The following is a 13,069-nucleotide window of genomic DNA, read 5'->3' on the forward strand; positions in this document are numbered from 1 at the left end:
TGAAACCTTCGCGAGGATCGTTTTTGGAACAAACGCAATCCAGGAGACTTGGAGTGGACGTCAAGGAAGCAACGAGGCGGCCACGAGGTAGGAGGGCGCGCCTAGGGGGGTAGGCGCGCCCCCACCCTCGTGGGCCCCTCGTGGCTCCACCGACCTACTTCTTTTGCCTATATATACTCATATACCCTGAAAACATCCAAGAGCACCACGAAACCCTATTTCCACCGCCGCAACCTTCTGTACCCGTGAGATCCCATCTTGGAGCCTTTGCCGGCGCTCCGCCGGAGGGGGAATCGATAACGGAGGGCTTCTACATCAACACCATAGCCTCTCCGATGATGTGTGAGTAGTTTACCACAGACTTTCGGGTCCATAGTTATTAGCTAGATGGCTTCTTCTCTCTCTTTGGATCTCAATACAAAGTTCTCCTTGATTCTCTTGGAGATCTATTCGATGTAATTCTTTTTGCGGTGTGTTTGTCGAAATCCAAAGAATTGTGGGTTTATGATCAAGATTATCTATGAACAATATTTGATTCTTCTCTTATTTCTTATATGCATGATTTAATATCTTTGCAAGTCTCTTCGAATTATCAGTTTGGTTTGGCCTACTAGATTGATTTTCTTGCAATGGGAGAAGTGCTTAGCTTTGGGTTCAATCTTGCGGTGTCCTTTCCCAGTGACAGTAGGGGCAGCAAGGCACGTATTGTATTGTTGCCATCGAGGATAAAAAGATGGGGTTTATATCATATTGCTTGAGTTTATCCCTCTACATCATGTCATCTTGCCTAATGCGTTACTCTGTTCTTATGAACTTAATACTCTAGATGCATGCTGGATAGCGGTCGATGTGTGAAGTAATAGTAGTAGATGCATAATCGTTTCGGTCTACTTGTCACGGACGTGATGCCTATATACATGATCATGCCTAGATATTCTCATAACTATGCGCTTTTCTATCAATTGCTCGAAAGTAATTTGTTCACCCACCGTAGACTTTGCTATCTTGAGAGAAGCCACTAGTGAAACCTATGGCCCCCGGGTTTATTTTCCATCATATTATTTTCTTATCAACTAGCTATTTCTATCGTTGTTTATTTTGCAATCTTTACTTTTCAATCTATACAACAAAAATACCAAAAATATTTATCTTATTATCTTTATCAGATCTCATTTTTGCAAGTGGTCGTGAAGGAATTGACAACCCCTTTATCGCATTGGTTGCAAGGTTCTTGATTGTTTGTGCAGGTACGAGGGATTTGCGTGTGGTCTCCTACTGGATTCATACCTTGGTTCTCAAAAAATGAGGGAAATACTTACGCTACTTTGCTGCATCACCCTTTCCTCTTTAAGGGAAAACCAACGCATGCTCAAGAGGTAGCAGTGGACAGGAGCGGAGCGGCGCGGTGCCTGCAGTGACGCAGGAGCATCATAGCAGTGGCAACGTGAGCAGCGAGGCAGCTAGCGGCAGTAGGACAAGCAGCAACAATCGCACGCATGTACGCGTACGCGGGGTTCGGGCATGATGGAGTCGGCGGCCTACGACGTCCAAATCGAAGGGGAAAAAGGGAGGACCGAGGGAGGAGCTCACCGAGAGGCACACGATGGCCGGCGGGAGGCTTAGGAGCTGCAGCGGGCGGCGGGTCGATGGCGAGGAGCTCCGGCGTCCCAAGGTAGACGACGACGGCGATCCGGCGATGAAGTGCTCTCCTGCTTGATCTGATCCTCGAGGACGGTGTAGTGGACGACGTCGTAGTGGCCGGACACGCCCTCACGGCGCGTGGATGACCGTGGCTACGTGGGCAGCGAGGACATGACGACGATGGCGTCGGGCGGCGACTTTGGGCGCTTCTCCCCTGCGCTGGAGAAGGGAGAGGAAGCGAGGGGGATCTGGGAGGCGAGAGGGGATCTGGGCGACGAGCGGCCGAGGGAGGGAGGGAGGTGTTGCGGCCTTATCCTCTCGGCGAGGCCGACGAGGTGGTCGGGGTCGACCTCACCCCTGTAGCGACCGCGCCACGGGAACAGAGGGAGAAGGAGACCGGTGGGGGGGAGGGGTAGGTGGGCTGGCTGACTGGGTCGGCCAGTTGGCTAGCTGGGTTGGACGGTTGGCTAGCTGGGCCGGTTGGCCCAGCCGGGGGGGGGGGGGGGTCTTTTCATTTTATTGTTATTTAACTTTTTATATTTCTGTTTTATTTAGATTAGGGCATTAAACCACTTTGCAAAAATGTTGGATCACCACGAATATTAACAAATGAAAATTTTCCACATGAAGAACATTTTATTTTAGACATTTGAAAACTTTTGAGTTTGAGTTGATTTTAAATTAGAATTTGAACGGGGTTTGAATCAACGCGAGTTTAATAACAGTAATCATGATGACGTGACATCATTAGCAGGGAATTACTGTAGTTTAATTATCCGGGCCTCACATGCATGCACAATCTAATTAATTTGTCTACTGGCTGCAATTTATGAATTGCTCCACATATCATTTATAGAGATGATTCCAGACTTAGAAGTGTTGAGGTCATGATGCTCTAAATAGTTTTGAAGTTGTATTCACGACATCATGATGCTCTAAATGAAATGAAAATTTGATGGATTCAAGAAGAAAAAGGTCAGGTATGTTTAGTATGCACTATAGTAGAAATTTCACTCGTGGTCATCTTGGGATACTTGTACATGCTTGGTGTTACAATAATTCTACTGATTAATTCCATGAAAGTGCCGAACTTTGCTCCAGTGAACAAGAAACCCACTGGTTAACATATTTGGACGCCATACAAGTGGATCTGCATTTTTTCATCAAGGTGTTGTCTCATCTTTTAATTTGCATCGTCGCTCTTGGATAATTAGATTTCATAGAGATTTATCTTTGATCTGAGCATTTTGAACTTTGTTTTTTGCATAGCCTTGATAAAAGAATTGACAACAAATACTTAGAGAAGACTAGCCAACGAGATGAGGAGAGGAAAGGAGTGAAAAGAGACTAAATACAGTAATGATATATCAATTTAGAAGTCGTAGCAATGCACATCCTTCTAAATATATATCTTTATGCGATCGGTCACAAGTTGTAGTTGGTAGTGGTAGTAGTATATATTCACTATAATTGTTTGTATGAAATCATATTAACAAAAAAATCGCACATATATCACAACAATTGCGTGCAAAAACACATAATCTTACCATATTTCATAGGGTGCTACCATTTTTTCATGTTTGTAGTTGTAGTGGGAAATAAAAGAAATAATCTGGTTGGTATACAATTGGGATTTTTTATGTTTGCATAATCTTTACCATTACGCAACACGGTTATGCTTTTGCTACCTCTATATATGTCCTATGATAGAGATGTTCTGTTTGCAACAGGGAAAAATGGGACCAATTTAGCTTTATACTAGAGTTCACATCAAAACTTTATCCTAGATAAACTAGACATTAAGTATGCCGTTGTGCAGCTCGCTGGTGCTGTGCTCACACACCGTTCTAATTAATCTTATTTAAGCTCTAGGTCTGTATTAATTTTATCTTGATTAGATATTAAATGATTAATCAAACACAGTTGGTGTTCATCCAGACTGCACATGCCTAATTGTATTAGTGTCAACTTTTTGAAGTCGAGTACTACAATGTTTGAAGGGCAATAATTTTAAATTTACCACTTAAATTATACAAGACAACATACAAATTAATCAATCTTAATGTCTACACGTTTTATTTGCTCCCGTGTTCACTTCTTTCAAGTTACAACCTCATGGTACTCTTGATTCTTTTGACATTTGTATTAACCGACAATTATTTGGGGCACAAAGCACGGTTATCCATTGGCTACCTATAGTCTTTCAGCACTCAGTTAATACCCCCAGTCTGTCTCTTTCCCAAAGCCGGATAGACATGGCCGCATCAAAACCAGACTATGCATATATTGTTGTCTCCCGTGAGGTTACCATGTGACTATTACTTATTGTTAGTGTACATCTACTATACTATTTTTAAGTGTCAGACACGTTCCTCGTGGTTGTGTTCTAATGATCTAATGGCTCTATAGCTAATCCACTCTTGACATTGCTTATTCAAGTTGGGACCATGATCTTGCCTTCAATATACAGATTGTGAATGAACCCCCTGCCAGTTTTGTGTTAAAGAGTTCCAATATTATTTCTTTGTAGTTATCAAGTAGGTTTTTTTTATAGAGTCAATGGTATATAGATATGCATGATAGCATTATTTTTTCAAAATTACCCTTCATCTTTGGACTAAATTCTGATGTGCATATTTTGTTTGCAGGAAATAAATAATGTTGACTTCTTGGATGAAAGCTAACATGATAGCTTGTGTTCTTTTCTACATGAAATAGTAAAAATGGTGCGATTTTGTTGTAATTACTTGCTCTTAGTTACAATCTTCACTGGACGCAATAGAATTTTTGTACTACCCTCTTCTCTGGGTAGTTATGCATCAAGTTTTTTTATTGTTGATCTCCTTTTGCATGCATATTTTCTCCATTTTTGGTCTTCGCACAATATCATAGCTATATATTCGTACCGGTCGTTGAGCATGGTTGATCAAAGTAGAAGTTTGTAGTCATATTTCTTGCCACTATACAGAATAGCACAATTTTTCTAGGTTATATGTGACTACAATTTCTAAAAATACGGTAAGTTGATGCTATTGAGTCTTCACTGTTTCCTTCACAAAACTATTGTAGCCATACAAACAAAGGCCATCATGGAGTACATATAACATGGATTTGCTATTGTGTTAATTGTTTTGTGACCCTCTGCTTCTAATATATGCAATAATTTGAGATGAACCCAAATCTCTCCTTTATCACTTAAGTAAATTATCTGGCTTTCTTAGAAAAACTATTAAAACAATTATGTGGTCAGCATTGGATGTTTATTCTGTGGAATGTGCAAGCGTCACAATCTTGACAAAAGCTACAAAGAGATTATCTTAAAAATTGATTGCATAGAGTATGAGATATCACCCTGAATTTTATCTCTCGTAGGACATTTGGCATGCCTTTTCATTATCCTTATTCGGTGCACATACAAGTTATCTATAATCTAAGGGGATGGCCAACCTTTGAAAATTGTGAAAGTTTGACAAGCCACTTAATATTTTGATGCAAGGTGGAGGTGCGGGAAGAAAACAACGAGAAGAAGGATTCGTGGGAGGAAATGGAGTGTCATGTGGTGGCTGAGAAGAGGGAGGGGGCATGAAGATGACGAGGAGATGCATTTATCTACCACATCACGAGCATGAGATATCATCACATGTAAATAGTATATGACTCATATCACACGACTTTTCTCTTTGCAAAAACATTTTGTTAGCACATTTCTTGTTGTACATATAGTTTTTTTTAGCATGTGGCAACACATGGGCATCCAACGATGTGAATAAATTCACTTTTGGTCCATTTTTAAACTTGCTAATTGCCTTCTTACAACTCACGATGGATCTTTGTATGAACGTCTGATCAAACATAGAGATGAAAGAACTAGGAATCCGCACGGACTAGGCACACACCTTGGTGGTGGATCGACACATACACAAGGGGAGGGGATTAGGGCGGAGAGCGGTGGGCATCACCCAATTTTAAAGGAGAGGGCTCTATTAGGAAAAGGAAAGGGTGTGTCATGGGGCAGGGTTTCTGGGTTGGGCCCACGTGTTGGAAATAACATGGTGGATAATCCAGACAACCACATTTATTCCCCACATATTGTCTGGATTTGGGGATCCCAGACTGGGAGAAATGAGCTTCGACCTTGAGGACAAACTTAATCATTTGTTTGATTCATTTATATGCACTATAGCCCGTACCAACGCACGGGCATTCTACTAGTATTGTGTAAGAGATAACTCGACCGATTCTTAGTCATTAATTGTTGCACGCGAAACTAATAAAATGAAAACGACTATGGACTACCCTTTGATAGTAGAGATAATAGCCCTCAAAGTGCGGGTGGGCCAACCTATCCCGCGCTTCCAACATTTTCGGTCAAATGGCGGGACATTCAGCCTTCTATACGTTTTATATAGTATTGGTTTTCATCTAGTTTCTTTATTTCCAGAAATGTTCATAAAATTCGAAAAATGTTCTCAAGATTTTAAAAACAATCATGTAATTTTATTTTTTACATAGGTTTATGATTTTTGTTTTTTTGTGTGTTTTAAAAATGTCTGCAATTTTTAAAAATATTCATAAATTTAGGGAAATTACCATGAATTTTAAATTATTCATAAAATAAAGAATGCATACAGGATTTTCTTAAAAAAATATTATAAAGAAAACATAATAATAATATCCACGCCTGTATGAAAATCGAGATAGAAAAACCGGCAGAACGAAAACAAGGGGAAACATGTGGTGAAAAAACGGTATGCCCACGTCTAGGAGTTGGGCTGGCCCATGTCGCCCCGTGGGGTGCGTAAATTTGGAACCCTAACGAAAACAGATGCATACTTTCCTTTGTTTCAAAAAAAAAAGATGCATACTTTCCTTCTCTCCCCCCAAAAAGAAGACTTTCCTTTACTAGAGGCAATAAATAAATAAATAGGAAATTCCAGGAGAGAGAAAAACCCAAGAAACCTCTTCGGCGGCGAGGCGAGGCGGGGGTTCGGCAGCGGCGTCTCGTGGACTCCTAGCCAGCCCCTTCACCTCTTCGGGCTTCTGTGGCGAGCCGAGTTTTCCGGCGGAGGCGAGGTAGGCATCCTGCTCCATCTGAACTTGCCTCTACATTTGTTCCAACTTCCCCACATTGGAACACTGAACAATTGGGTTGGGTTCGATTTCTCGCAGCCATGGCCGCAGCGGAGGAAACGGCCGTGGGAACCGCTGCGGAGGGGAGCGACCTGCGCTCCTTCTTCTCGACGCGCGGCGTCGCCGCCGATCTTGCTGCGTTGGACGACCAGACCCTCAAGGCGCTGGACGAGAAGTACATTATCGCCAGGGACCTCGACGCCGCCACGGTGCTCTCCAAGATCCACCACTTGGTGGGGCACAGCGAAGCCAGCATCGTCCCCTACGAAGGGCTGTCCTACCAGCTTCCGTGCCGTGACCCGGGGCAGCACGAGTACGACCCCACACTCCGGCAGCTTTGCCTGCGCCGCGGCAAGGTCGAAACTTGCACGGTCGGCGACCCCAGGACCTCGCGCAAGGCCGAGATCATCACGGCCACGCTATCCTTGGTCAAGAAGACCGTCCTGAGTGGCCATCGCTCGTTTAGCGACGGTCTGCGCTACGGCGATGAAGTCTTCAAGCAGGACAAGAAGACCGTGGATGATGCCCTGCTGGACATCTGCTGCCTACTCGAGTGCCCAAGGGCATCTCTCAAAATGCTTGAACTTGGTCCGGGCACGGTCGTTGGGCCACTGATATTCACAATGGAAGATGGGGCAGAGAACCATTGCAGGTCATTCGGTCCGAGTGGAGCCCGGGTACATGAGGGGATCTCTAATATTACTGTCGAACAAGGCGCAACGGTCAATTTCATCCTACTAGTCCAGAGGGATGATGTTTTTTGGGATTTTGCTCGGTCGCAACTCCGCCACGAATTGAATTGTGTGGTCATGATAGGCGGCGATGGGGAACCAAATGTCATGACACGGGCTTTCTTGCGCAAACTCAAGGATTGTCTGTCTGTCCCTGTGTATGCTCTCACCGATTCAGATCCAGAGGGAATTTCGATCTTTTGTACCTACAAGTTTGGATCAGCAGAGATGCCATTTGACAATGTGGGTCTTACCATTCCTGATATCAAGTTGATTGCGTATATAGGTGATGATGCCCTTCATTTGAGTCACCTTCAACCGCTGGCCAAGCGTGACAGATCGATTCTTAAGGGATTGTGTGCCCAAAAGCATGTAATAGGTGATGAACAATTGAGGGAGAACATACATTTCATGATGAACAGGGGCTTAAAATGCAAAATCGAAGCTTTATATTATCTTCAGTACCTTCCTACTGACTACATCCGCAAAGCAGTAGGCAATCTGGAGGACATCTAAGTAGCTCGTTGTGTTTAACTTTGGTAGAGAGACATCTATGTAGTTTGCCATGTTGACTTTAGAGGATAATCTTCTAAGTTAGTTCATGTTGGGTGTGCAAACTATGGTTACTACTAGATTGTGCATGCACTTATGTTGTCACAATCTAGGTTATTAATGCTCCAGATTCTATATGACATTAAGCAGCTTGCTCCTGTTTTTGCTGTTTTGTTACGAGGAAGCCTTTATATTTTGGCTCACCTGAAATCAGATTGTAAGATGAGCATTTTGGCAGGTTTTTTCAGAGGTGAGGTATTCTCTCCAGGTTGCAAAATCTTCGATTAGAACCATCATTCCTGGCACCAACGGTGCTAAGGATGTCCCCATACCATATTAGTTTTTGTGTGGCAATAGCGCTGGTAGTAGTATTGATCAATTGTGAATACAAAAAAGTGTGCCTAGGCGCTAGGCGGCAACAAAACGCCTACCGCTTAATCATGCCAGGTCTGCGCTTAAGTGTGCCTTAATGCGCTTAGGTGAGGCAAGTGTTAGGCGGTGTCAAAACGTACAATTAACGCCTAGTGCTTTCTTTATCCTTTCAATTCAGACAATATTTCCTTTTAACCTCCATGTTTCTTCGGACCATATTTCTGTAAGGGAACTTTGAATTTGTGTAGCAAATCCAGTTGCAGTAAGAAAGAAAGATAGTTGAGATTCTTCTCGGCAATGAAAGGCCTCAGTTTGAGTTTGGGCAACAATATTCTTGGTAATCAGAATATCAGATATAGCTGCACCTGCAAGTAGCATGTATTGTTATTTATCTCCCACTATTAAGGCATGATCTAGGGACCTTTAACAGTTGATCACTGAAGTAGTCAAGCATCTTTTTACTACGATGTAGTAAGGTTGATGACTGCCCAACCTTTTTATCTTGCAATGGTTTTGGAAAATTATTTAATGTGTATTCAAATATTAGTAGTAGCATACACCTAGTAGGCCAACACTCACTACCTTGAGAACATTGAAGAGCACATCATTTTGCACTGCTTGTAATGGGAAACACATTTGGATGGCATCATACTTAATTGGTAGTGCGGCAACTAGCAAGTAGCGTATCTAGTTGGAAATCACAAGTTGATGCTGTTTTCAGGAAGAACTGTAGTAATACTTGGATCCTGAAAGTGCATCTTCCTTGTAACCAATAACAGCAATATACATAAGGGATTGAATGATCAAAGATTTGGTCGCCGAGTAGCCCCCAACCCAATGTCTGCTCAGAATATCTGAAGCAAGCATGTAAAATACAGAGTTGGGGTAACACAGCAAAACATTGTCCCTTGGTGCTTCAGTTCCTCCTTGTGATGTGACCACTTTTAGAGAAGTGGGATTCACTGCTTTCTTTTCAGACATCTTACTGGGATTATATTTTCAGTGAAAAATACTGCACGTGTTTATGTTCACCTACTTGGATAGTATCATTAGATCAAATCTGGTGATCGAGAAAATGTCGATTTGTGGTCGTATTTCTTCAGTTTTACTACATCGTCATTACTGATGCCACTGTTGATGCCTTACTGTTGCCATTGGTCCTGTGCTTGGTTAAGCTGTCCATCCTTACAATGGCTGGGTGCACGTCTCCACAAGGATTTGTTTGCTGTCATTCGCTCGGGATGGTTACTGAATATTAGTCAGATAACAACTACTCCCTCCGTCTCATAATATAAGGCGTTTTTGCAAACTAATATAGCTTGCAAAAACGTCTTATATTGTGGGATGAAGGGGTTGTATTTGGATGATTTTGCTCTATCGGCAGAAGCTGGGAAATGATTTCCAGCACATGATAGAGTTACTGAAAGTAGGTCAAATAGAGTTGGAGGTAATCCAAATATAGTTGTTATCGGACATCACATTCTTTTAAAACCGTCCTCAAGACAGCCACCGTTGCGGTCGGCTATGGCCAGAAGGACACTAGCAGCAAACTTCATGACGGTATCTGGTGCTTGGCCCAGGGCTCGGGAAGCGACTTTTTTTTCGTGAATACGCAAAGTTTGCGTATCTTTTCATAAATAAAAGAAAGAGAATGAATACAAATGAGGTACAACTCATGCACGAATGCAAGATGGCATGAACACGGTGCCCAGACGAGAGAAAGAACAAAGACAAAGTGTGCTTGGCCTGAACAAGCGAGCGACGTAGCTAAACCAACTAACTAGGGAGTCAGTCCAAATCAACGTGGAGTCTGACAACCACAAGTCCAGCACCAAGGACGCTGCAAACACACAAAGCGACACCTTCAGGAAGGAAAACGATGCCGTGGAGACCTAGGGTTTCCCTTGGTGCTCGAAGATGGGCACGGAGAGAGGCCACGACAACGCCTCCAAGGAGGGGACGACACTCGCCAGTGTCGCCGTTGCCAGCTGGCAAGCCAAGCAAGGTTTTCTCCCTGGCTTGTGTCTAAATAATCGCAAAGCCATCGAACTAGGAACCGGGAGTCAGACCCACACATAGATCGAAAAACCGGCACCACCAGAAGGGAAGCCACGCCGAACACATGAACCATGGACATGAAGAGGGGCGAGGCAACAAGGTGGCCGGGGTTGGGGAGACGGCGGGGCGAATGGGGCCGATGCAGGGGACACGACAGTGACCAGACGCCGAAGAGCCAGGAACTGGAGGAGACACATATTCGGTTCACTCTGGCCGAGGCCGTGAGGACACCGGCAAGCCATAAAGGCTGGAGGAGACACAACCTCCAGAGCGTCGGGGCCGGCGTCACACCGGAAGAGGCATCGACGACCCAAGGACACTAGTAAACGCAGGTCGACGGCCATCAGGTCCGAAGCTACACCGGCAAAAGGTCCATCACAAAGGCACATGCGCCTATAGAACGCGAGCAGGCATGCCGCAAGGGGCAGCCCTCGCTGGGGAGTGATACGTCCATTTTGCATCATGTTTTCCTACTGTTATTTATGATGTTTTTATGCAGGGGCGCGCTTGGTGGGTTGTGCTCACCCAGGCCCACTGATAACCCACAAGTATAGGGGATCACAACAGTTTTCGAGGGTAGAGTATTCAACCCAAATTTATTGATTCGACACAAGGGGAGCCAAAGAATATTCTCATGTATTAGCAGTTGAGTTGTCAATTCAACCACACCTGGAAAACTTAATATCTGCAGCAAAGTATTTAGTAGCAAAGTAGTATGGAAGTAACGATAACGGTAGCAAAAGTAACAGTAGCAGTTTTGTAGTAATTGTAACAATGGCAATGGAAAAGTAACTAAGCAAAGATGAATATGTGAAAAGCTCATAGGCATTGGATCAATGATGGATAATTATGTCGGATGCGATTCCTCATGCAACAGTTATAACATAGGGTGACACAGAACTAGCTCCAGTTCATCAATGTAATGTAGGCATGTATTCCCAATATAGTCATACGTGTTTATGGAAAAGAACTTGCATGACATCTTTTGTCCTACCCTTCCGTGGCAGCGGGGTCCTATTGGAAACTAAGGGATATTAAGGCCTCCTTTTAATAGAGTACCGGACCAAAGCATTAACACTTAGTGAATACATGAACTCCTCAAACTACGGTCATCACCAGGAGTGGTCCCGATTATTGTCACTTCGGGGTTGCCGGATTATGACACATAGTAGGTGACTATTGACTTGCAAAATAGGATCAAGAACGCACATATATTCATGAAAACATAATAGGTTCAGATCTGAAATCATGCCACTCGGGCCCTAGTGACAAGCATTAAGCATAGCAAAGTCATAGCAACATCAATCTCAGAACATAATGGATACTAGGGATCAAACCCTAACAACACTAACTCGATTACATGGTAAATCTCATCCAACCCATCACCGTCCAGCAAGCCTACGATGGAATTACTCACGCACGGCGGTGAGCATCATGAAATTGGTGATGGAGGATGGTTGATGATGACGACGGCAACGGATTGCCCTCTCCGGAGCCCCGAACAGACTCCAGATCAGCCCTCACGAGAGAGATTAGGGCTTGGCGGCGGCTCCATATCGTAAAACGCGTTGAATCCTTCTCTCCAATTTTTTCTCCCCGAACGTGAATATATAGAGTTGGAGTTGACGTCGGTGGAGCCTCAGGGGGCCCACGAGGCAGGGGGCGTGCCCTAGGGGGTGGGCGCGCCCTCCACCCTCGTGGACAGGGTGTGGCCCCCTGGTGTTGATTCTTTCGCCAATATTTTTTATTAATTCCAAAAATATTCTCCGTGAAGTTTCAGGTCATTCCGAGAACTTTTATTTCTGCACAAAAATAACACCATGGCAATTCTGCTGAAAACAGCATCAGTCCGGGTTAGTTCCATTCAAATCATGCAAGTTAGAGTCTAAAACAAGGGCAAAAGTTTTTGGAAAAGTAGATACGTTGGAGACGTATCAACTCCCCCAAGCTTAAACCTTTGCTTGTCCTCAAGCAGTTCAGTTGACAAACTATGTTTGCTCTTGTTGTTGTAAATATGTAAAGCCAGCATTCAAGTTTTCCACAAAGATTATGAACTAACCATATTCACAATAACACTTAGGTCTCATGTTTACTCATATCAATGGCATAATCAACTAGCGAGCAATAATAATAAATCTCGGATGACAATACTTTCTCAAAACAATCATAATATGATATAACAAGATGGTATCTCGCTAGCCCGTTCTGAGACCGCAAAACATAAATGCAGAGCATCCCTGAAGATCAAGGACTTACTAGACACTGTAATTCATGGTAAAAGAGATCCATTCATAGTCATACTCAATGTAAATTAATAGCAATGCATGCGAGTGACAGCGGTGCTCTCCAACTAGAGCTTTTTAATAAGAGGATGATGACTCAACATAAAAGTAAATAGATAGGTCCTTCGCAGAGGGAAGCAGGGATTTGCAGAGGTGCCAGAGCTCGAGTTCTGAAACAGAGATAAATAATATTATGAGTGGCATACTTTCAATGTCAACATAACTTTCAGATCTCGGGTTCCGGCAAAACCCTCAAGGTTCGAACACTGGGGTGCGCACGAAGATCTCCCCTACCAAATCACG

The 13,069-nt window shown here is 43.6% G+C and overlaps 1 protein-coding gene across 1 annotated transcript; it reads left to right on the forward strand.

The window, feature by feature from the left end:
* The first annotated feature begins 6,573 nt into the window (after window positions 1-6,573).
* Window positions 6,574-8,218, forward strand: LOC109769790 (DNA topoisomerase 6 subunit A3). The gene is made up of 2 exons (XM_020328501.4): window positions 6,574-6,714; window positions 6,811-8,218. The coding sequence occupies exon 2, from the start codon at window positions 6,813-6,815 to the stop codon at window positions 8,016-8,018; it is 1,206 nt and encodes a 401-aa protein (XP_020184090.1). The 5' UTR covers window positions 6,574-6,714; window positions 6,811-6,812; the 3' UTR covers window positions 8,019-8,218.
* The last annotated feature ends 4,851 nt before the right edge of the window (window positions 8,219-13,069 follow it).

The sequence above is a fragment of the Aegilops tauschii genome, chromosome 3 (genome assembly GCF_002575655.3).
Source record: "Aegilops tauschii subsp. strangulata cultivar AL8/78 chromosome 3, Aet v6.0, whole genome shotgun sequence".
Lineage (NCBI taxonomy): Eukaryota > Viridiplantae > Streptophyta > Magnoliopsida > Poales > Poaceae > Aegilops > Aegilops tauschii.